The 24,143-nt window shown below is 33.4% G+C and overlaps 2 protein-coding genes across 3 annotated transcripts; one reads left to right on the top strand and one right to left on the bottom strand.

Moving 5' to 3' along the window:
- Window positions 1-9,212: 9,212 nt before the first annotated feature.
- On the bottom strand, window positions 9,213-17,312 carry LOC142617213 (eukaryotic translation initiation factor 3 subunit B-like). Its single transcript, XM_075789982.1, has 11 exons — window positions 16,916-17,312; window positions 16,402-16,651; window positions 15,344-15,490; window positions 12,354-12,482; window positions 11,972-12,100; window positions 11,805-11,888; window positions 11,594-11,718; window positions 11,285-11,477; window positions 10,608-11,140; window positions 9,908-10,016; window positions 9,213-9,785 (listed from the first exon to the last, which is right to left on the bottom strand). The coding sequence occupies exons 1-11, from the start codon at window positions 17,035-17,037 to the stop codon at window positions 9,450-9,452; spliced, it is 2,157 nt and encodes a 718-aa protein (XP_075646097.1). The 5' UTR covers window positions 17,038-17,312; the 3' UTR covers window positions 9,213-9,449.
- A 186-nt stretch (window positions 17,313-17,498) lies between these two features.
- On the top strand, window positions 17,499-20,496 carry LOC142644030 (urease accessory protein F-like). 2 transcript variants are annotated; one of them, XM_075818720.1, is made up of 2 exons: window positions 17,499-17,650; window positions 19,380-20,496. In XM_075818720.1, the coding sequence occupies exon 2, from the start codon at window positions 19,398-19,400 to the stop codon at window positions 20,127-20,129; it is 732 nt and encodes a 243-aa protein (XP_075674835.1). In that variant the 5' UTR covers window positions 17,499-17,650; window positions 19,380-19,397; the 3' UTR covers window positions 20,130-20,496. The 2 variants fall into 2 exon arrangements, with proteins under 2 accessions (XP_075674835.1, XP_075674839.1); XM_075818724.1 differs by lacking the exon at window positions 17,499-17,650 and adding an exon at window positions 17,660-18,809.
- Window positions 20,497-24,143: the final 3,647 nt, after the last annotated feature.

The raw sequence follows: 24,143 nt of genomic DNA, 5'->3' as shown, positions 1-24,143 counted from the left end.
CATAAAAAGCCACTATAGGGCTCCCTGAACTGGTATGGGGCGATCACATTTGCAAGAAAACGTCACTATAGGGCTTAAAAACGCCACTATAGGGCTCCCTTATGGGGCGGTCACACTAAAAAAAAAATTTGCATGGAACTCGATTTTCTAGAACTCGAGTTCCATGCAAATTTTTTTTTTTTTTTTTTAAGTTTGATAGGACATAACTCAATTTTCTACGAATCGAGTATTTAATTGAAACTCAATTTTAAGGTAATCGAGTATCGAAATAGGGGCACGCCCCTATATAGTTTGCAAGGGCATATTGCCAAATTTTTTAAAAATTAAGGGTAAAATGCCAGAATTTCCAAAATTTACAATTCATATGTTTGGAATCTAAATACTAGCCAATAAAAAACATATTATGCTCTTTTCTTCACTACTTATTCAATTGAATAGAAAAAAATACTGAACAACGTAATCATCATAACATTAAACTCATCACCAAAAAAAAAAAAAACAAAGGCATACAAGTATTATTTTGTACACGATCCTGGTATTAACAAAACCCGAAGTACTAAGATTTTAAATTTGATTTTTTTTAATCTCAATTAATAAACAAACAATTTTAGTTTCTTTTTAAAACAAATTGTTGACAACATAGTGTTTCGTGCCACCAAATTTGATTATTGATAAAATTCGTTTCTGTGCCTATGCTTGAGTTACAATTTAATTCAATTTATATATTTGAAATCCCAACTTCCTTATGTAAAATGAGGGTGAAAATGGGCTTTTGTCCTTTTCGCGAAAAAAAAAAATCAGCATATTGTTATCTTTCCCAAACTAATTAGAAAAATGTCCTTTTTTTTTAAACTCGATTTTCTCAAAATCGAATTAAACCATATAACGGCATTTTAAGAAGCCTATAGTGGTGTTTTGGAACTCAATCTCCATGAAATCAAGTTATAGAAGAAAAAAAAAAGAAAAAAAAAAAAAAAAAAAAAAAAAAACTTGCATGGAACTCGAGTTCATGGAGCTCGAGTTACAAAATGCCACTATAGGTCCTTAAAACGTTACTATAAGCTCCTTAAAATGCCGCTATAGGGTTTCAAAATTTTTTTTTTTTTAAACTCAATTTTGAGAAATCGAGTTTCAAAAAAAAGACATTTTCTTAATTAGTTTGAAAAATAGGACAAAACGCTGATTTTTTTTTTTTCTCGAAAAGGGCAAAAGCCCATTTTCCTCGTAAAATGAGGGCCAAATCATTTTAAAATTTGATCTGATTTCCAATTTATTTCTTCATATGTGATACCCTTTTTTACCAACTACACTAAATTAATATCCATTATTCTTTAGCATCTCCGTATATCAAATACCAAAATAAGTTCCTATAAATAAATAAAATAAATACGAAGACAAGAAAAATAGTACCACTAGTTGACCCAAATTCATAGATTTAAACTTTTAAATTAAGTAGTATTGTCTCTATATATTATATTGAGGTTTTAATTGGAGTCTTTCCAAAGTCTTATATTTCCAATAATTCAAGCTTATTCCAAACTAATAGATAAGATTGTAAAACCAACAAACCTATTCAAATTTGCATTTTTTTTTACACAAGATAGAAATTATATTCTAACTTAATCTAAGTGCATATTTGAATTCCATTTCATTTAGTTCTTAATGAATTGAATTGAATTCAAATTGCAATTCATTCAAACTAATATATAGATTTACACCTATATATATGCATTTTATAATATCTTAGTTTCACACAATATACATTCATTATATAACTTAAAAGTAAAATATTCGTTTATTTTTATTATCTAATTTTAAGTAAATTAATAAAAAAAAATATTTACACATAAATTTTGACTTAAGTTGTTCATCGCAATAATGTTAGTTTATTAGAAAAGTAAAGAATTGAACTTCACCCGTACATCAACCTATGCATATGAACTCAGCCCAAAAGTTTGATTTCCAAGTCCTCCACTGTAATTTTTAGACTGGAAAGTTCAGTCTTAGATTAATGGGGGCCACCACTTCCATTGCAGAACACGGTCAAGGTAACCCAAGGTCTACTTTTATTGTATAAAGCATTAGTGGTCACCGAGTACATAATGTTTTTTAATGTAAAAAACATTATGTACTCGGTGACCACATCTGGCCATCCACAATGGAACCAAACTTCCACATTAATCATTCATCGGACCAACCAAGATCTAATCTATCAAATACCACTCTTACCCCTCTTAATTAATGTCTTACCCGTGCTCACCAAATAGTATTAGGCTTAGAAAGGTTACTAGAATACAGGCTAAATTTACATTATTACTATGCAGCCCATTGTACTATTTTTTTTTTTTCTTATGATATTTGCTCTTAATGATTGTTTTTTATCATCAGACCAAGATACCAATTAGTTTTTAGTGTAAACAAAAATTGAACTCCAGATTTATTTTTCAATTTTACAAGACTTTAAGTAACCCACGGTACTTAAAGCAACCCACGGTACTTAAAGCAACCACAAGTCTCAAAATGTTGGGTCGATTATGCATTATCAATAGACAAATCAAGGTTAGCTACATGAATTTTTTTTTCTATTTTATTAATGTTATTTTAGGTCTTTCTCTATTTTTTTCCTCTTTTTTTTTTTTTTTGTTCTCTCAATTTGAATCAACTCACTATTTCTCAATGGTACATTAATTGCTCTCATATGTACATAATCAAATCATTTCAAGCGACTCTCCCTTATCTTTCCATAAATAGGCGTCTTTAAGCAAATTTTCTCCTTTAGAATTCTATCTTGTCTTGTATTAATTCCACTTAACTATCTTAACATTCTCATTTCAACTACACATTTTATGAACATGTTACATCTTAACAGTCCTACATTCAATACCATAGGGTGTAGCTAGAGGTCTTATAGTTGTCTTATAGATAACATTCTCCATTTACTTTATAGGTATTCAAGAAGCACTCAATACTCTCGATACTCTTCTCCATTTCATCTACTTTGCATCTATCCTCTAATTCACATCACTTTTAACCTCTCAATTCTTACGAATTATTAATCCAAGATATTGAATGCTCTTACTCTATGGTATTTCTTAACCATCAAAGTTTACAACCTCTTTGTTTCTACTTTTACTAAAAGTACATTCATGTACTCAGGTTTAGTTCTACTTAGCTGAAAGTCTTTAAACTCCATCTCTTCAAATTTCTTACATTACATTAACTCCAGATCTAGTTTCATATATATGCTAAAACTAATGGTCTATCTTGAATTGATCTAGTGAGCTTATCCATGATCACTAGTATAAAGTGATACGGATTTAATATTGATCTTTTATGCAAATCTATAGTGATAACAAATATGATTGTTCTCTCTCAAAAAAAAAAACAAATATGATTGTGATGTCTCCACTTGTTTTCATTCTAGTGATGCTTCAATTGAACATATTTATAATCATCAACTTAATATACTTTATAATTTATACAAACTCCTGTTTCTAAAACCCATCACATCACTTATGTAGGTATCCTATCATATTTGTCTTCTCTGGGAATAATAATCGGATGGAGATCTATGTTGGCTTTTATATATTTTTTCATTAGATATTAAGTAAGAAAATAACTTTCATATTGGATCACCTAATATAAAACCAAATTGATTCTCAATATCTAAACTAATGTTGAATCACTCTCTCCCAAAATATCTTCCAGATGCAACAACTTAATTGATATTATCCTCTTAAGTTCATTTTATCACTTGCCAAAGTACTTATATTAGGTATCATAATTGCTTTATGAAAATTCAAAGTTTAATCGTAAGTGAGGTCTAATTTAAATGATATTTTCTCTCTCATAAACGTGGGGTGGAAAGATTGTAAATTCAAGATCTGTGTAATTTACCAATGAAAAGATGGACTCAGGTCAAGACATCATTGTCACGGGGGTAAGGAAATTTTTATCGATGGCCACCAACTAATGGTCAAGACTCAAGTGGAGATCTAGTGGCCTTTATAAGCACTAATTCAGAGTTCTCATTACGATTACAATCTTGTTCTGTGGTGGGCCATCATACACGTTACTTGTGGGCATACAATAGCTGGATTTTTTAGAAGAGAGAGAGAGAGAAAGAAGGGAAGAGATGGTTTATCAATTATGATTGGAATCTTCTTTGGCAGTAGGCCGAAATCCACTTCTAGTTAGTGGTGGAAAAAAGATGGAATATGTCCCAAAATATCATCGAACTTTGGCAACAATTTTTACCCTTTTTTTTTTCAAATAAGGGACCGATTTCTTCTTCCATGTCCCATTCCCATCCCTTTTTTTAATTTCCCACTTATTTTTAGAAAGAGTGACCCAGAAAAAGCAAAATAATAGAAAAAGAGTAAAGTGTATCTTTGGTTTCATAACAACCGATTAACAAAGTTAACTTTCCCAAGTCTCAATACCTAAGAAGTCTCTTAAGTTTTATTAGGTGTACTCTCTCCTCTTACATGAGTGTGCGAGTGTAGATTTTACTATAAGTTGTATATATGGGCCCATATTTATTATGAGAGAATGATGATTTTTACTATAGGAGTAAATAATTTCTTGTATAATTTATAAAATGAAACAACGTGTTTTCGCTGTACCTTTCGAAGATCAAATAAAATCAATTGATAGCGGATTAGATAACCATATATCACTTAAAATGGGCAAGATTTTTTTTTTTTTTTTTCAAGTGTGGATGAGACCAAAATATTGCTTTCATGGCAGCTTGCATTTTTATTATTTTTCTTTTGCTTGATGTTTATGATGGAGTACATGATCAGCTTCAGATTTTTCTCTTTGTTCACACTCTTAGGTCTAGCTTTAGTACCAATGATGGTGGAGTCCACTGTCCATCACCTTTACATTTTGGTAATCACCTTTACATTCTTTTTTATGTTCATATTATTAGGTCTTTCAGATTCTGCTGTATCTTCTATCTGTCTCAAAAGGAAGCCCATTCTCACCAAGGATTAGCCTTATTATTTATTTAATCCGGTGACGTAGGAGAAGTTATAAGAGCCCTCATTTCACATTAGATTTGGGATACCTTTTCCTGAACTTTGCTGAGGGGATCTTCAATGCTTTATCATTTTTTTTTATTTACAATTTCTTTCTCGTCAATAATTTTCCTTTCAATTATTAGGGTACAGTACCAAAAAAATATTAGGGAAAACAATAAAGAAAAATCTCATTTATCTTCGTTAAAGAACAAAAAAGTGATTTTTTTTTATCACACCAAAAGAAATCAAGTATGACAATAAACAATTACTAATTATAATGAAAATTAATTCCCCGGTCCATTATTTTATGACCATTAATCTATTTAAAACTTATCTTCTTAAGTAGGTTCCAGCTAGCTCAACCAATAAAGTTTCTGATGGTTTGAATAAGAGATCTAGGATTCAATCTCCGCCTATACCAAAAACTAATTGGTATCTTAGTCTAATGATAAAGAGTTATAATCAAGAGCGGACGCTATAAGTTGAAACTCTCTCTTTTAAAAATAAAAATAAATAAAATAAAAACCTTATCTTCTTAATCACATAATCTAAAATATAAAAGGATGAAGTATTCTCCATGTAACATACCATAAAGTATTTTCGAGCAAATTTGTTCATTATTATAATGAAGTCTGCTATAAGTTCTATCCATATATATTCTGATTGCTAATTCATACTAGATTTAGTTGCATTTTATTGAAATTGAGAGAATAACTCAAATTAATTTGACATTTTGTGTGTGTCCGAAATAACTCTTATCAACTAGCACTATTTTGATGTGAACTTTTATTTTAGGAGTAATTCATCGAATTGGTTAGATATCTACTTCATGATCTCCATGTATACAACAAGATTTTTGAAATTTATGATGACCGCTTCATAATAGAGATAGATTGTTTTTGGTATATGTAGGATTTTAAACCAAATCCCTGATTCAAAAATAAATGACTTTATAGTTGAGGTAATTAAAAATTTAAAATGCACAACAGTCCAACTATTTTTTATTAAATAATTTTCATTTAAACCTTATAGTTTTGAATAAGTTTTATTTCAACCTTATAATTTCATATAGTTTTTATTTATTTCTTGGTATATATACTCATATAGTTTTATTTAAACTTTATAGTTCACATAGTTTCATTTAAACTTTCATAATTTCAAAGAATTTCATTTAAACATTATAGTATTAGTATGATTAAATTTTATTTAAAGCAGTTGTCACGTGAGCTTCTAATGGCATACATGAATTCGTGACAAAAGTTTTAAGCGAAAGATTTTGAAAGTTTAAGTTTAAAAGATTTTATATTATCATTTTGATTAAAATTATATTCCGAAAAGTTCTAAAATTTTATCATTTATTTTAAATTATTTTATTCATCTCTAACGATTTTAGTTTTTTTTAAAATAAAAAAAATTAATAAAAAAAATTAAACCATGCATAATAAAATCAATCATAAATACTTATTATTATATTTTTTTTGTTTAGTAATTATTCTTCATTTTTGTAAAATTTGTAAAATCTGTTTCTTAATTTATTTATAAATTTTAGGCCAAAATATATTATTAGTCCCAAAGCTCTCTCTCTCTCTCTCTCTCTCTCTCTCTCTCTCTCTCTCTCAAGCCAAGATTTGAGTGTCTGAAATAGTATAGCAATAGTGATAAACAAATCAAAGTCTACATGTGAGACAAATTGGTGTTTTGATCATCATTACGGGAAAAAAATATAAGAGTCGGGGGATAAAACAAATCCGACCAATAATTACAAGGTCTACAAACCAGCTATTTAAACCACACAAATTGGTGTTTCAATCATCATTAAGGGAAATATATGGGAGTTGGGGGGATAAAGCAAATCCAACCAATAATGAAAATGTCTACAAACCGGCCAATTAAACCACAAATCAAGAGGTTCAAAGGCCTTTTTTTTTTTGGTTTTTAAAGCCCAAACTAGTGACTGATTCCCAATTAACCCAATCTGACCGATCATTCTAGCGTGGTTTTTAAAACCATGGTGATCACTTTTAATATCTACCATCTAATAAAGTGATGACATAAAATGTTTTGTTTGACTATATCAACCAAGTAATTTACAATGACCAATTTAACCTTCAAGGATTAAAATCACTCGTTAAAATCTAGGGACAAATAACCTAAATTTTATTAAATAGCGTAAACTTGTCTAAAAACTTTAGTCTTGTTAAATTTCCTACCAAAACATAAGGAACCTTTAATACCACCAAAATATAATAAGGAAACTTTGTATACCACGTATCCTCAATCAATTACACTAACTAGAGAAGAGATTAAACCCATAGCCTAGTATACATTGAAACATTCAAAACAGATTTATATCTTAGCTATTACACCATGCAATTACCATTTGATTGCGAATTGTAAAAGATAGCTATTACATCTCACAATCGAATGGTAATTGCATGGTACAATGGCTATGGTTAATTGTAAAAGATAGTTTTAGTAATTATCATGCAATTACTATTTGATTGTGAATCGTAAAAGATAGCTATATCTTAGCTATTTCATCTCACAATCAAATAGTAATGTCTTTTACATCTCACCATCAAATGCTAATTGCATGGTGCAATTGAACCAAATCCAAAATCAAAACATCAGCCATTACAGAACACAAACACAATGATGGTGCCTCCAAGAAAGGAATTGCAATCTTTATTGCCCAATTTTCAATTTTCTCCCCTCACCCATCCTCTCGCTTTATATTTTGACAGGTTTTAAGTCCGTTTGATACATATATTTAAAAACTGAAAATTATTGTTTGAAAATATTTATGAAGATACATGTAGGTAAAAAAAATGTGTAAAAATACATAAAATGTTATTTAAAAACAAAAAATAATCGTTTAAAAACACAAACTAAACACCACTTTATATTTCTTTTCTTTGAAATACATCCCAATTCCCAAGCCTACCTTTCAACCATTGTTGCTGTCAATTGTACATTAACGTACAAGTCAGAATTCCCAAAAGAAAAAAATAAATTATACTTTTCCACATTTCCCAAGCCTACCTTTCAACCATTTTTGGTGTCAATTGTACATTAATGTACAGGTCAGAATTCCCAAAACAAAAAAATATAAAATAAACTATACTTTTCTACTTTCTCGGTTATGCTCAATCCTCTGAAGTATCGAAACCAGGGTGGTCGATACCGTACCGGTACCGGCCGTACCGGCCGGTACGTACCGTACCGGTCAGTGCACCGGTACCGGTACACTTCTATTTTGTACCAGAAAAAATACCGGCTGTACCGGTCGCGTACCGGCCATACCGGCCAATTTCGGGCAATACTGGGCGTACCGGCCGGTACAGAAAAAAAAACTTTTTTTTTTTTTTTAGTTTTGTAATTTTTGAATTTTTATAAGGACATAATAATAACTTATTTACACTAACTTATTAGTATTATTTGTTTTTTTAGTATGCAATGAACAACTAAGCTTTCTATTTTTTATATTGTGTTTTTTTTTCCTTTTAATTAATACTAAAGTTTAAAACTATGAATAATTTTTTCTGAATTGAGGTAATATTTTATGATAAACTTTTATATTTACTATAATATAAGTGAAATATTATATGCTTATAACCATGGTTCTAGAGATTTTAGTGTGTGTATATAATATATATATATATATATATATATATATATAAAATAGCGGTAAACCCGAAACGGTACGCCGGTATTGACCGGTATCCGAAATATATCGTACCGGTGGTCAAACCGGTACAGCCTCCGGTACGGTATTGACTTCCTTGATCGAAACATAACCCATTACATTAATAAGTCAATAATAATAGCATTTAATTAATTAAATGAACACATAACAAATTTTTATTGGTAAAATATAAAGTAGAACAGAAAAAATGAAACAGAATATTTAAACTCTTATTTGTTGTGGAGTTAAGCTAATAGAATTTAACATTAAATATCAATTAAACTCTCTCCAAATAGACATTTAAGGGGTAAATTAGTATTTCAATACTACATTTCGTTATAGCTAACAACAAAACAGACAACAGAAGGTTAACTATAATATATTTTTTTAAATTTGTGGGGGTCAGTTTCAATGGTTTAGGGGGTTAAGTGTAATCAATGTGACAATCTATAGTGAAACGGTGTAATTTGCCTAGTGCACGAGCCAGATTCTGCTGTTCAGACTAACAAAACTGTAGTCAATAATTATATTAAAACAAAAAACAAAAAATTACAAAGAAACATAACATTAGCTCACCAGATGACGCTATGAAAAATTTAAGGGGTGAAAAACCAAGAAAAAAAAAAGAAAAAGAAGAACCTCAAAATATTAGTCCAAACGCTCTTTATCTGGAAGAGCGCCGTTGGTGAGTAGTGCTCTAAATATAGGGATCTAAAAGCTCTCAAAAATTATCACTGATATCACTCCTCAAACGAAAGGACCTCCTCTGAAACATCCAATATCTCCTCAACTTCAACTTCTTTTGCCTCGTACTCTTCCTCTTCATCGCTGGCTTCTCCATCCCTGAGTTTCTCCCTCTCGAGTTTTTCTACTTCATGCAAATGCTTCCACTCATTGACCCACTTCTCCCATTCATCCTTCAACATTTTCCGCTTCTCACGATCTTGCTCACTCAATAGCATTGATACATCCTGGTCCTCTGCCTCGTACTTCTTACTGTACTTCTTTAAGTTCTTTGCTATCTCTTCCTCTTTCTCAGGACTCAAGAATGATGGTGGTCTTGGGCGCCACAAGTACTGTCACAAACAGTATGAGAACAAGTATACAGCAAATAATTTCACAGGTAATAGAGAAAACAGAAATTGAGTTAGTGCGTATACAAGACAAAATCTAAATCACGAAATATTAGTGAGATTACCTGAAAGAAATGATCCTTCAGGATCCTATAAAGTAGCTTGCCATTGAAGGACCATATGTTGAAACCATTTTCCATCTCATGCACGGAAGTCACTGCAGTTGCAACATACCTATAGATGCAAAAAGGCCAAATATGACAACCAAGATAATAAGTAAAAGAAAAAAGCTAACTCAGTGCAGATATATTCTATCCATGAAATAAATATAACAGTTTTGTGCAGTGCATTTTAAATTGAATAAGAACAAAATTTCTCTCCAAACTAGTTTGGAGAAAAACCCTTCAAATTTATTATATATCTTTTTTTTAGATGTGAATTTTGAAAATCTAACCGTTGAATTTCATGTTCCTTATGTTCTTAACATGCATATCAAATTTCGTTCAAATCGAATTTTATTTACTATTTGATCAATGAACTTATTTTTTATACACAATTTTATATTACAAAAAATTGAAATTTTAACATTTGTTTGATGACATATCAATTGATTTTTGATTTTCTTAAAATTTTACAAGCATGAATAATATAATAAGAACATGCAATCCAACGGTTAGATTTTCAAATTTCACACTCAATATAAAAATATTTGATAAATTTGAAGGGTTTCTCTCCAAACTAGTTTGGAGAGAAACTTTTCCGATTGAATAAATCCCAACAAAACACCCCTAATATTGACATGACCAAGAAGATTCTCAAAATTACCTTCCAGTCGGATCCCATTCAATATCTGTTGCCATAAAATGCTCAGCTGTTGCCATGGTTTCAAGCTCATCAACATTGTAAAACTCCAGCTGTCCATTGAAACCCTTTAATCCTGCGAGTATAATGAAGCGCCCAGTAGATGACCAGAAAAGAGCATTTGCCTGCTTCCCTTTCAGAGTAATGAGCTTTTTAACCTTCTCTGTATTGTTTGCAGAGCGCATTGAGTAGAAACTTATATCAGGTCTTGGGTTATCACCATGGATAACGGCAAACCTGTGGCCTTTTGGCTCCCAAGCGAAGGCAATGATCTTGTCATTCTTATTCTCAAGCTCAAAAACCTCAATGGGAATATCTCGCTCTCTTATACGGAAAAGCTCAAAGCCTGTGTATGTGCTTTTTTTCGTTTTTGTATAGCGATCAACCTTAACAGCGAGATAATCCCCATTGCTTTGCCAGTACATTTTGCAATCACTAACACTGAAAAGATTCTTCTGCCTTAACTCATCTTTACTTGGGATTTGCATTAGACTCACCTGAGAATTAATTGAATGAAGTAACATTAATTTACCTTAATACAGAAATTAGAGAGAGAGAGAGAGAGAGAGCAAAACTTGTGAATAAAAATAAATAAATAAATAAAACATATCCATATCCATATTAAAAAATACAGTGCTCACCCTAGCAGGATGGTCCCCCAATTCAGGAACAAAGAGTGCAAGAATTGGATCTGTAGGTGACCAACTAAAATCCACTACATTTTCTACCTTCAGGGATTTCTTGTCAATAAGTGAAAAGGTCTCTGTTTCATAGACAGAGATAATATTTTTCCCAATTCTAGCAAAATATTTGTCTTCTTTACCTCCTGCCCATCTGGAAAAATAATATTAATCCATTAGATTAATGAAAAATATTGAATATAGTAATATGCGGAAAGGGGAGCAAGAGCTATCACCGGGTTTATGTAGATTAAAAGCAAAGAAACTCACCTGAAAACAGGCCATGACACCCCTGTAACACCACCAGTTCCTCCAATAGCAAAGTCATCAGCACTTCCCTTGAAATCTCTCATCACTTTTCCAGTTCTCACATCAAAAATATTTATCACAACCCTCTAAAATATAAATTCACATTATCAATGGTTCTGAGCCCAATAAATTTACAGTTTTAAGTAATAACTGACAAAGTAGAAAAACTCACATTCGCATCACGAGGATTACTTGGTTCGTGGCTGCTATAGGTCACTAAATATTTCTCACCAGGGGAAAAATCAATCAGTTTAACCTGCAGTTGATAAATCAATTAAATTATTATCAAGGATAAATGGTACCAATGTGAAACTGAAAAAAAAATTTAAATAAATAAACCTGAGGATGAGCATAACGCATAAGGCGATTAAAGGTGCTGGCACCACCCCAAACAGCGGCACCTTGCCTGTGAACTGTCGCCAAGTAGGTCCCCAGTGGGGACCACTGCACAAAACTTTCAGTCCAGAACTGTAAAGAAAACAAGTAGGACCATTCATCAAAGAGATATTTTTAGAATAAAAAACGTATAAATTGGTCAATTTATTAACGTCAATTATTATGTTGCAGCAGTGAGCAGAAGTTCATTAAAGTAGAAGCATGCGACACTAAGCTTTAGTATCAAACTATGTAATAGTAAAAAGAGAGAGAGAGACTCCCAACAACACATAATTAACAGTCTTATGTGATAGTAAATAGACAATCAGAAATACATTCTACTCACAGCACGCTTATAAACTGGCTCAGGCTTCAGATGCCGTGCATCATTCCATAAAACCTCAGTATCTGAACCAGCACGAATCACAAACTGATCACGAGCTTTTTCATCAGTCAGCCATTGTTGAAGATTTTCCTGCAATGAAACAACAGCATATTTAACATAATAGAAATTTTAAAGGGAAAATAAATAAATAAATACTGCAGATAGAGAGGGAGTTTGTTTGCAGGCAATTTGATGACAACATAAACCGTCTACTTGGCCAACAATGAAGAATTCTAAAACTGCACATATTGCATTTTAAAATGGGCAAAGAAGCCTTCACGCATTTTTAATATATTTTAATTTATATAAGATATAATTTATATTAGTTGTAGAAATATGAGCTACAAACAAAATGCTAGATAATTTATAGAAAAAGGTTCTTTAGCATTAAACAAGCTATGACATTTTTCTTTCACCATTGAAAAAAAAAAACATTACACTAAAGAACTTTACAACATTCACAAATTTTCTCTAGTTGCATCAAAAATACTAGTGATAAAATGGAAATTTAAATACACAATACAGTTTTGGCTTGATATGGGGTGTGTAACATATTAATAAAAAATATATATTGCTTTCAATAGCCAAGGACAAAGATACTTCTATGTTATTCTAATTTTAATTCTTGGGAGGATGGGGGAATCATCTGACAGAATCTCATGTTTATTCAAACCTTCTAAGTTCTGAGTGTTCACCATCATGAACACTGCAGTGGCTAGAGAGCAGTGTGAATGATCAATTGAGATTGGAACCTAAACCATAATGGTAAATTCACTGTCCACTCTTTCTATGAATGTTTAAAAGGACCTAAGGGCAGTTTCCAAGAAAGAGTATTTAATTAAAAGCTAAAAAGTTGGCTTTTGTTGTTCTTTTTCTGTTATGCATATAGAGTCATAACTTCGGAAAACCATATTGAACACGTCACCCTAGTAGATTGGTTTTGCATGTGTGAACATAGCGGTGAATATGTTGATCATCTGTTGCCCATTGCCCTTTTGCAAGGAATTATTGTCCTTTGCTTTTATGTTTTTTGGGTCCAAAAGGTGATGTCAAGGGTGGTGTTTGATATGTATTTTCAGCATTGTTTAGTATAAAGGATGGAAACGAGAGGAAAGGAAAGGTGAGAATGATGTAGAAAATACGGGAAAAAATAAATCATCACTTTTCCTTGTATGTGTTAGGTAAGAGGGATGGAAAAGCAAAGAATTGAAAAGGCATCATTTATTAATTTTTTCATCTTGTGTAGAATTTTTTTCAACAAACTAGAGAGTGAAATCATCAATTCACCCATGCATTACATTTTGTAAAATCGTCATGGGTGTGGTTTGTGGAGAGGTATTCGCATGGGATGAGAGGATTTCAGCAAAAATTGTCAGTTTGTTGTTGGATTGGGGAATAGAGTGAGGTTTTGGCAGGATGGGTGATATGGGGATCAACCTTTTCAATTGGTTTTTCCAAGGCTGTATGGTATTGCCATTGATAAGGAGGTTTCTGTTGAAGCTTCTTTGCCTAGGCAGGGGGCGAAGGAGAGAAGAATTTGGGATGTTCGTTTTAGTAGATTTTTTAATGATTGGAAGATGGATGAAGGGCTGCATTTTCTTCGTATATTGGGTGCCAATACTCCTCCTATGGATGTTGGAGACTGGATGAGTTGGAAATTGAAGCCTAATGGGGCTTTTGACATCCGGTCATATTATAACAAATTAAGGGATTCTCCCTCAACGGTCTTTCCTTGGAAAGCTATTTGGAGAGTAAAGGCCCCTAGGCGAGTTTCTTTTTTTGTTTGGTGTATAGCTTGGAATAAGATCCTAACGGGAGATAACTTGAGATTGAGGAGATTGGATTTTGTGGATTGGTGCATTATGTGCCGTCTTTGTGGAGAGACGGTAGACCACTTACTTCTTCATTGTAAGATGGCTTATCGGTTATGGAGCTTTGTTTTTAAACCTTTTGGCTTGTCTTGGGTTATTCCTACATCGATCCCAGATTTGCTTTTTGGTTGGTGGAATTGGTTGGGGAAGCATTCATCTCAGATCTGGAACTTAGTCCCGTTGTGCATCCTATGGTGTATTTGGAAGGAAAGGAATCGTAGGACTTTTGAGGATTTGGATAGCTCCAGTGATCAATTGCTTGCTTCTTTTAGTGGAACTCTTTTTGATTGGTCTCGAGCATGGGGACTCACGTCTAGTGATTCCCTCCCTTCTTTTCTTTGCTCCCTTTTTCTTTTGTAATTTTTCTGTTGTTTAGTTTTCTCTTATGTTTCTCTCTGTTTTCTTCTTCTTATATTTTCTGGGTTTAATCTATTTTTTCATGCATAGAGTAGCCTTTCGTATATATATCATTCTTACTTATCAAAAAAAAACTAAAACCCAAATAAACACTACATTTGACAGGCTGACATATTTCCAATAAACAAGTTAATGAAATATCAAAACACTTAAAAGAAATCTAATGCTGAATTTACAAAGTGACTAAGCTGGGGGAAAAAAATATCTCCACAACAAACCAATTCAGTAAAGCAGAAATCTATAAAATGAATTTCATAAGCCACTATGCAAAAGATGATAAGTAAATAAATAATTTCACACATGTTTACACAAATACAATGACTAAATTTAAAATGGACAATCTATATATCATTAAAAATCATAAAAAAGATAACTTCAAAAAACTCAAAATGCATGAAACATTTTTGCTCTTATATGATAAGTAATATTTTTAATAAAAAGATCATGGCATCAGAGAATAGTGGAAACATACCAAAAGAAAAGGAGCAAGAGAGTTAAATTACCCCCAAATATATAGTGAACGGTGAAAATTCAAATCATGGCTTTTAAAGGGTAGTAAATTTTAAAGGGAATAGTAAGCAGCTCACAATAACATTTCGAGTGGATTTCAAGGACAATGAGTCAATGACAGAAAACATGAAGCAAACTGAGAGAAGAAATTACCCCTGGAGTATACGGCTTAAATTCAGGAGGGGCCCACTCATCTGGAACTTTCATGAACCTATCAAAATCATCAAACATGTTCACTGCAAAAATGTGAGCCTTGTCCAACTTGTACCCATTTGTCTTCTCCTTTGCAAGCTCAGCTTCCTACAATAGTGATAAAAAAATATAACCAAATAAAAGTAAATGAATTAAACCACAATGTATGACAGAACATTATACCCCTAGCAAGGGCTTAAAAATGTTTTCCTACACAGTAACAAAAACTAGCAACAGGGATATAAAACAGAAACTTTAACTAATCCAATTGCCTTGTATATAAGTATCCAAAGGTTATCAGTACACAACTCATTTTTCAGTCAAGCTTTTGTCCCTCCACAGGACAATGGACAAACAAAGTTTAGAATAAATGAAGCAAATTCCCAAAAATGTCTAACGATGTAGGAATGTGAAACATTGATCACGAAGTTTACCGGCAGTCAAATTCAATCCATAGACTTTCAGACTTGAATCAGATATTCTATAACCCATCAAATCTAAATATCATGGATCAATTTTTACACCCATTAATTCCTTGGCCGTGAGATGCAGATCGTTCAATTCTCTTTAACATTAAAAAAAAAAAATAAAAAAATAAAAAAATAAAAAAAAACCCTTCCAATAACTATATAAATAAAGAACTACCAGATATGTTATATGTAATCTCTTTGAAACAAAGCCCTGAATGGGTGCGCAATTGTTTAGAGTTGATGGACACATATATTAGTGAAACTATGAGTACTAAGGCACTTTCAACAGGTTCAACCCAAGAATGGGTCAGGTTGGATTGGTAAGGTTGATGGGGGAGGGGAGATTTGAACCCTGGTTCTCCTAGTAAACAAGAGCAGACTATGCCACTAAGCTACAAGACTATTAGCAGACATAACAGGATAAACCATTGTCTTAAATATCATAGTACAAATATTTGGAAGGCCTTTAAGCAAACAAAGAATTCTTTTTCTAAATCACAGCAATGACTAGAGAGTGTGTGTGTGAGAGAGAGAGAGAGAGGGTGGTACCAGAGGAGTATTAAACTCAATAAAGCAATAGCCTAAGGTTTTCTCAGACTTAGACTCGGGCTCGTATTCAACAGGCATCCAAAGGCCATCCTCCTTGATCATACCAATCTGACTGTAGATTTTACGAACAACAGTTTCAAGCTTCCCAAATTTTTCCCGAGTAACGACAGGGAGATTATCAACAATGATAACATTGCCAAACCCAGTGTTCAACTCCAGATTATCCCCTTGATAAACATCTTCATCATCACTACAAGACATTGCAATCAGTAATCAGAATCAAAACAATCATATACATCATTAACTGGAACAGGAAAAAAAAAAAAAAAAAAACCACATGTAATTGACAAAAATAAATTGAGTAAAAAAAGAAAAATCTGGCTTTAAATATACAACACTAAACAAAGTGGAAGTTTAGGCACCATGCACCAAACAGAGCATTAGGTTTTCTTGGGAAACAAACAGAAGGCGAAGTATTCTCAGTTTTTTTTTGGTTAGGTTTTGAAATCGTTACCTTAGGATGCCGAAGTCTTCGCCGGGAGGGAGGCGAATGGAGTCGAGGTCGAGTTTGTCGAGATCGATTCCGAGGTGTGCCGCCGTGGCCTCGATCTCTTTCATCACCATCACGTCCGCCATGTTTGCGTTTCTTGTTCTATTTAGGCTCTCTCAAACTCCGTTGAGAGCGCCAGAAATTGGAGCTGTGTGAGAACTATTGCGGGTGAGAGAGAGAGAGAGAGAGAGAGAGAGAGAGAGTACAATGCGAGAGAGATAAGAGTTTCTAGGGTTTTTGGTTGGAAGAAGATAATGAGTTCAGTTAAGGCTGTGAAATACGGAAAAACCCAATAGTAGAAAACTGGGCCCGGATTTTATGTGGTTTAAAAGTTGGGCCTGATCAACATGAGATAAATTGTAAGCGATGTCTGAACCTGAGATCTATTATAAAGCTTGGATCCGATCCACGTTCGGACTCCTTCTATAATCTTATCATAGAATTTTAAAATGTACCCACACAAATCTTAGCCGTACATTTTAAAATTTTCAATCCTGACCATTTATTTAAATTATTAAGTAAACTTGTTACCGGTAGAATAGGTAGTGTATAAAACGAAAAAGAATACCCAAAAGAAAAAGAAACAGAGAACGAAAGAGGCTGAACGAGAGAGAGAGACCTGGCAAGCTCTGTGTCACTGCCACCGCTGCAGCCGCCGCGCACCATCCGTCCACGTCAGATCGTCCGCTACTGCCACCGGTGAGAATTTTTGTGGGAGAAGCTGTGTATATATATATATATATTTGATTTGGCTATTACTTTTAGGTTAGATTTGATTTAGGTATTTTAGTGTTGAGAAGATAGATCTTGCGTAAGAATTGTTTTCTTTTTCTTCCTGATTTTGGGTTAATTTGGTTTGGGTATTTTGGGTTATATGATTGCTAGTTTAGTTATCTGTGATGATTTGGGGGCAAAGATCCAAGCTCGGAAATTATATCAGCCAAAACAGGATGTCCCCCAAAGTCTTCTCAAATTAATAAGTAAAATTAAAACGAAATTAACATAATGTATGATTAAGAATACAAAAATATTGAACATTTGAAACTTTTTTCATGCATGATTAAGCATTTTGTAATGTCATCTTCTCCCCTTACCATGATAATCATGCCTAGGAGGGTTGAATTTGCCTACTTTGGATGGTGTGTTTGTGTTGTTATTGTGGTGTGTAATGCAGATTTCTACTAAGTCAGCTGCTGGTTTAGAGTCTTTGGGGCTCGTACTGTATACTTATTTTACTTTGAATAAAATTCTTTACTGTATTATCCAAAAAAATAACTTTATTGACTCATAAAATAATAATAATAATTATTCAAGTTTTTAAGTATTGGTCATTTGGAAGTTTTGGATAATTTATAATTATGTTAATGACACAGTTCATTGAGTTATTTAGATGTGAAAATCTGCATGCTTGGAAGTCACCAACTTTAAAATGTGGCAAATGCCACTTATTCAACACTCTGCCTTCATAATCAAGGTTTCTTTGATTGTGTTCTCCACCGAAGGGAACCATTTTGTGTATTCCATCGATTTCAGGTTTATACTTCTATTACAACATGGTTGGCATCCCGCACGCTTATTCAAAGTACGACTCTTTTAAACATCATTATTTTCTAGATACAGCAGCCCATTTTCTAACGACTTGAAAATAAGCTGTACAGAATGAGCAGGCTTGGTGAGCTGCAACATTAATGACTTCCTAATCATATCTGATAACGCCTCCTATAGTACCTTATTTGACTTTATTGGCACTTGACCTGGTGATTACAAGTGGCCCCATTCTATCACTGAATGCAATCCTTGATGGTCGTTGCTTGTTGAAATTCTTTGCAGAATTTAAAGGTCTATGTGAATTATAGAGGTTGAGTTTCTTCTCACTAATTTTGATCCTCTAAATTTCCTTGAAAAGTATGTTGGCCTTTTTCAGTTCCATTATTACTGCATAAAAAAAAATGAATGTGCAAGTGTGAGGTACTGGAAATCTTTCACTAGACTTATGCTTGGATGTCTAGGGGGATTGCAAGCTTGAAAGCATGATAGACAAATGTAAGGATGATAGCCAAATGCCTTGCTGAATAGCTGACCTGCAAATAAATTTACTTTGATTAGCTTATAATTTTTCATATTGATATTTTTTAAGGAACAGTTTGATATACCTAACTAAAATAATCTTTGAAAGTGTCATTTTTAAGTATCATTATAACAGCCAACTCCTCCTTTCCTTTCTTTTTGGTTGAGCAGAAAAAAAGAGAGTAGTTAGGACAAAAGTGGTATTAATGTTTGTTACTTGCATTTAAACTGCATAGGCTTGACAGATTGCGGTTGTCTGCACCATTTTATTAAATGAATGTGTGAAGAAAATGTTTAAGACCATTTATATACTTTCTTACTTTTAGAGATAGCTATTTATGGTATTTGCTTGTCTATATAGAGTACTTGCTCTCTTCCAATGGAGGCTGGGATGGAATTGAATAAAGAAAGTGAGAAATCTACTTCCATGGACTCTCATTTACAGTGGAGTCAGTGGCAATTGCTTGATTCCATCCTTCCTACAGGTGGGTTTGCTCATTCTTTTGGTCTTGAGGCAGCAATCCAAACTCGTATAGTATCAGGTCCTGAGGATCTTCAAACTTTTGTGATCCATGTGTTAGAGAATACTGGAAGCTTACTCCTTCCTTTTGTTTATTCTGCAACCTTGTCACCTAATTTGGAAACCTGGCATAAACTTGACAGAACATTAGGTGCAATGCTCACAAATGAAGTGGGTCGAAAGGCATCAATTGCACAAGGATCAGCACTTATAAGAGTGGCTGCTGCTGTCTTTTCAGAAATCCCCTCTCTTAAATCCATGAGAGATACCTTTCTGGGTTCTGGGGTTGTTTCTTTCCACCATGCTCCTATATTTGGGCTTATATGTGGACTTCTTGGGTTGGATAGTAGAACCTCTCAGAGAGCTTACTTGTTTATTACAATGAGGGATGTTATCTCTGCTGCAACAAGGCTGAATATTGTAGGACCTATGGGTGCGGCTGTATTGCAGCATCAAATTGTTCTTCTTGCTGAAGCTATCTTGGAAAAGTGGATGGACCGTAATGCTGAGGAAGCATGCCAAACAATTCCTTTGCTTGATACCGTGCAGGGTTGCCGTGATTACCTGTTTTCTAGACTGTTCTGCTCTTGAAACCCAAAAAAAATTGCATCAATTTGATGTCTTTGTTGTTCTACACTGATGACTGATGCTACAACCTCTGTGGGATAGGCTTATACTGGCCAGTTGTAAAATCACTAGTCACTCATACTTCCACCAATTTTTCCTTGCCTTCAGAAAATTATAATCACCAGCTATATTTCAAAAACTGATGCAATAGACATATTCTGTTAGCAAAAAGAGAGCAATTCTAAAGATTGTATTCACGCAAACTTTTATTTGTTTACTTCAGTCTTTACTACTTTGAGGTGCTCTGCTTTTAGATAGCTTCTAGAGGAGAAACTTACCTGAGTCATGTTGAATCTATCAATACATAAGTCAAGCCCCTTTCTCAGAGATATCCTAAAGAGCGTTTTCTTCTTGTTTTGGGCATAAAATGCTCTTAATTTGTAGAAAGAGATCAATTGTAAACTTTTAATGCTGGCTTTATTAGTTCGTACCCAAAACAACATTATCAAAGAGTCACCGCAGTGGACCCGATGCCCATCTTTGCATGAAGATTGATGTCAATATCCTTGAAACTAAGCTTTACAAAAACCCACTTACATTCTTAGGAAAATGCTGAAGACAAAATATTTTACAATTTTTTTAAAAAATTGTTAATGTGGTGAGTGGTTATTGGTAAGTAAAAAAGTGTGTTAGTAGTAGACACAAATAAAATAAAAAACAAGTAAGAATTTGACACATCAATAATTTGTAAAAATATTGTAAAATAGTTTGTAATTATAGTATTACTCTTTAAATAGTTTGATTCTTAAGAGTACTACAAGGGTCCGGCTCAATGGGATGGCAATCTTTGGGTTTAATGTGATATTGGTACTACATAATGTGAAAAAAAAAAAAAAAAAAAAAAGAACTACCGAATGTGACAAAAGTATAGTCACATGTGATGTTGGTACTGGACAATATGAGGATGATATCACTGAATGTGAGAAAAAATAAGAAAACTACCGAATGTGATCAAAGTATAATCACATGTAATGTTAGTACTACACAATTTGAGGATGGTACCATCAAATGTAATGTTTTGGTAATCTTGTATGGTAGGTTGCCTACTAGTAGGTATTGTACCCCCCCAAAAAAAGAGGGGGTACGGTAGAATTACCCTTGAATTTAATCTGTTATTTAAGGTAAAGTTCCATAAAAACTCTCGCCTTCTTCGAAATATCATGAACAGCTCTAGTAAGTTAAGCATCCCTTTCAAGGAAATATAGAATAGTAGGAACATTTAAAAGTTTGAATCCTTATCGGATCATAAAAGCCCACTTTCCAAAGAGTTCTTCCCTCTCTTTGACATCGAGCATTAATTGCAACAATTCAATAAACCACCCATTGGGATAGATGGAGATGAATAATACCCCTTAGAAATGTATAAGAGGTTTTCTCCTCATACGGCTCAAGAAATTGGCAAAGTATCTAATTATTAAATAAGAGATTTTATGTTCAATCCCCACCTACACTAAAAACCAATTAGTGTCTTGGTTTGATGATAAAGAACTATTATTAGAAGTAGACGTCATAGGTTGAAACTCTCTCAAAACAAATGATGATGCGAAGAAAATCAGTAGACTGGATGCTTCGGGCTTCAAAGGGCTGGTGACTGTTTTGAAGGCTTGAAAAAGAAAGAACAGATGATCAAAGGTGACCGGGATGGACCAGCTAAGAAGTAAGAACCCTCCGAAGCCAAAGTTAGTTTCTCTCTTAAGTTTTGGAATTCCAACTTTTCAAGAGTTGTAAAAAACGTACATTTATCTGGTCTGAATGTGTGTTTATGTAGTACGCCCCAGAAACGGTTATTAGATTTGTAACTTCCCCTATATTTGAAGAGGTCAGAGGGTTCAATGATAACTTTCACAACCGCTATAAGAGTTATGCTTTTTTTATATAACTATCATTGGAAGTTAAGTATTTAACAAGAAGTTGTAACAATGAGTCTGGATCTCACTCATGTCTTGGAACAATAGCATGTGGTTCCGTCGCCAACTCTTGTAGGCAAATGCACACTTGGGAATTTCCTAAATGTCAAGGGGTCATCCAGGAGCCTTCCTGATGGACAACCCTCATTCCCATGGACGGTTGTTTTGCTATGGACAACCTTCTTATGTGAGATGTCTTTTCTACTCTGGTTGCCTCTTATGGACGAATTAGAGTTGGTTCAATTTTTTAGTTCACCATCAACAAGTATATAGTTATAGTTAATTATTTATTTGTTACTTTTATTCCCAAAATACGTGTTTTATGCTTCCATTAAAAATAATTAAAATAAAATAAAATGCTTATATGATTGAAATTGTTATTGATTTTATAATAGTGAATCTATTAGAAATTTGTCTTGCAGTTTTTCCCTTCAAGAATATAAAGAGTGTTTTTTTTTTAATGTAATGTGAAATTTAGGTACACTTAGATTAGGTTAAAGTAGAATTTCTATCTTGTATTAAAAAAAAATAAATAAACAAAAACCTGGGATTTTCTCCAAACGGGAATTCAACTTGTAATAGGATTCCTTGACCTATTTAAAGGCTCTTTAGGGCAAAATTCAGAGGAGAGCTGCCGTAAATCATAATTTAGGTTTTCTAAAAGTTTATTTACAGTTTTTAGAGTTTATTTGTGTTATAGCTTGCTAGAAGCCTTGCTAAAGCAAAGAGTGAAACTCAACTGTTTATTAGCGTGTTCTTAACAATTATTTATTGTTTTTAATCCTTATGTTATTATGTTTTTGATTAATTTACTTATCTAGAAAAGTGTTTAGCTCTGTATAATTCTTTGATTTATCGTAGACTCTGGGCACATTAAATGCTTAGTCTTCCCTGCGAACTAATCCACTAGTTTTATTTTGCCTAAAATCAATCAATTTCATAAAATTACCTTAGACAATTAATTCTTGAGTTCTTTTTGTTAAATCATTCGACTATGATCATCATTCATATGAATTTTAATTGAGTTATAAAATAAATATTGTTAAGATTAATAATAGATGTGTTGTGTGTGGATCTGTTAAGGCTCATTTTTGAAAAGCCTAGTAGCCGGAAGAAGCCCAACAATATGGGCAAAAAGAGAGTTAGTGGAATGATAAGAAGGAACCATTAATGGCAGGAATAATGGATCATAGGCCCATAAAATGAACAAATGGGTCTTGAGAAAAGCATATGGGACCATAGGAGCCCAAAGGAGGAAATAGTAAACACATGAGCATTATATAATGAAGAAAAGTAAGAATGAGTCATAGCAGGCCTGATGTAACGAAGTAATAAAGAAAGGGGTTGATAGAAAACCCATGAGTCCCAAAGATAAAGGATAAAGTAATTAGGCCAAGGAAGCCCAAAAGAGTTAGCAATGTGCCAATGGGAATGCAGAATTAGGAAATGGGCCAAGGATGACCAAGGAAAGCAAATAAGCCAAGGATGCCCAAGGAGAAAGAAATAGGACAAAGGAGCCCACAAGCAACGTAACAGATTGGGAATGCCCAAAGTAGCATGAATGACCATGAGGAGTCATTGAAAGAAGGACAGGCAATAGGGCCAAAAATGCCCAATAAACACTGGTCCAATAACACCATGGCAAGAGTAGCAGAATGGTGTGGCAAGAATGGCAACATGACTATGGGTGAAGCAAGGAATGGACTAAAAGGAGAAACCCAAGCAAGGCCCAACCCTTGAAAAGAAGCAAGCCAATAAGGAATGAAAGACCAGAAGACGGTTCACGCCATAAGAGGTCAAGGATGGGCGGCAGAACTCACAGACGAGCCCCAAACCATGACAAACGCGTGAGCAGCAGACAGGTTTTGGATGTACGCAGGAAGTGGAGCACGTGCAAGACCCAAGCACTACTAGCCTGTACCCAGCCAATACAGGAGTGGTGGGGCATGGTCTGGCGGTGGGGAGAAAAGAAAGCCTATTCTAGGGTTTCCACTCAAACTCTTTTAGGGGAGATGTCTTGCTGGGATGACATACCACCCAAAAGAGAGAGGATGAGCTGGAACCACTAGGT

The sequence above is a fragment of the Castanea sativa genome, chromosome 1, assembly GCF_040712315.1.
Source record: "Castanea sativa cultivar Marrone di Chiusa Pesio chromosome 1, ASM4071231v1".
Classification (NCBI taxonomy): domain Eukaryota; kingdom Viridiplantae; phylum Streptophyta; class Magnoliopsida; order Fagales; family Fagaceae; genus Castanea; species Castanea sativa.
The sequence above is the reverse complement of the archived record's forward strand: the minus strand, read 5'-3'. Positions and strand labels throughout refer to the sequence as shown.

Coding starts and splice junctions, on each gene's coding strand:
- LOC142617213 (XM_075789982.1), bottom strand. CDS start 17,037: ATGGCGGACGTGATGGTGATGAAAGAGATCGAGGCCACGGCGGCACAC. Junction 12,483..15,343: donor TTAAGCCGTATACTCCAGGG/GTAATTTCTTCT, acceptor GTTTCATTGCAG/GAAAATCTTCAACAATGGCT. Junction 9,786..9,907: donor TGAAGGATCATTTCTTTCAG/GTAATCTCACTA, acceptor TGTTTGTGACAG/TACTTGTGGCGCCCAAGACC.
- LOC142644030 (XM_075818720.1), top strand. CDS start 19,398: ATGGAGGCTGGGATGGAATTGAATAAAGAAAGTGAGAAATCTACTTCC.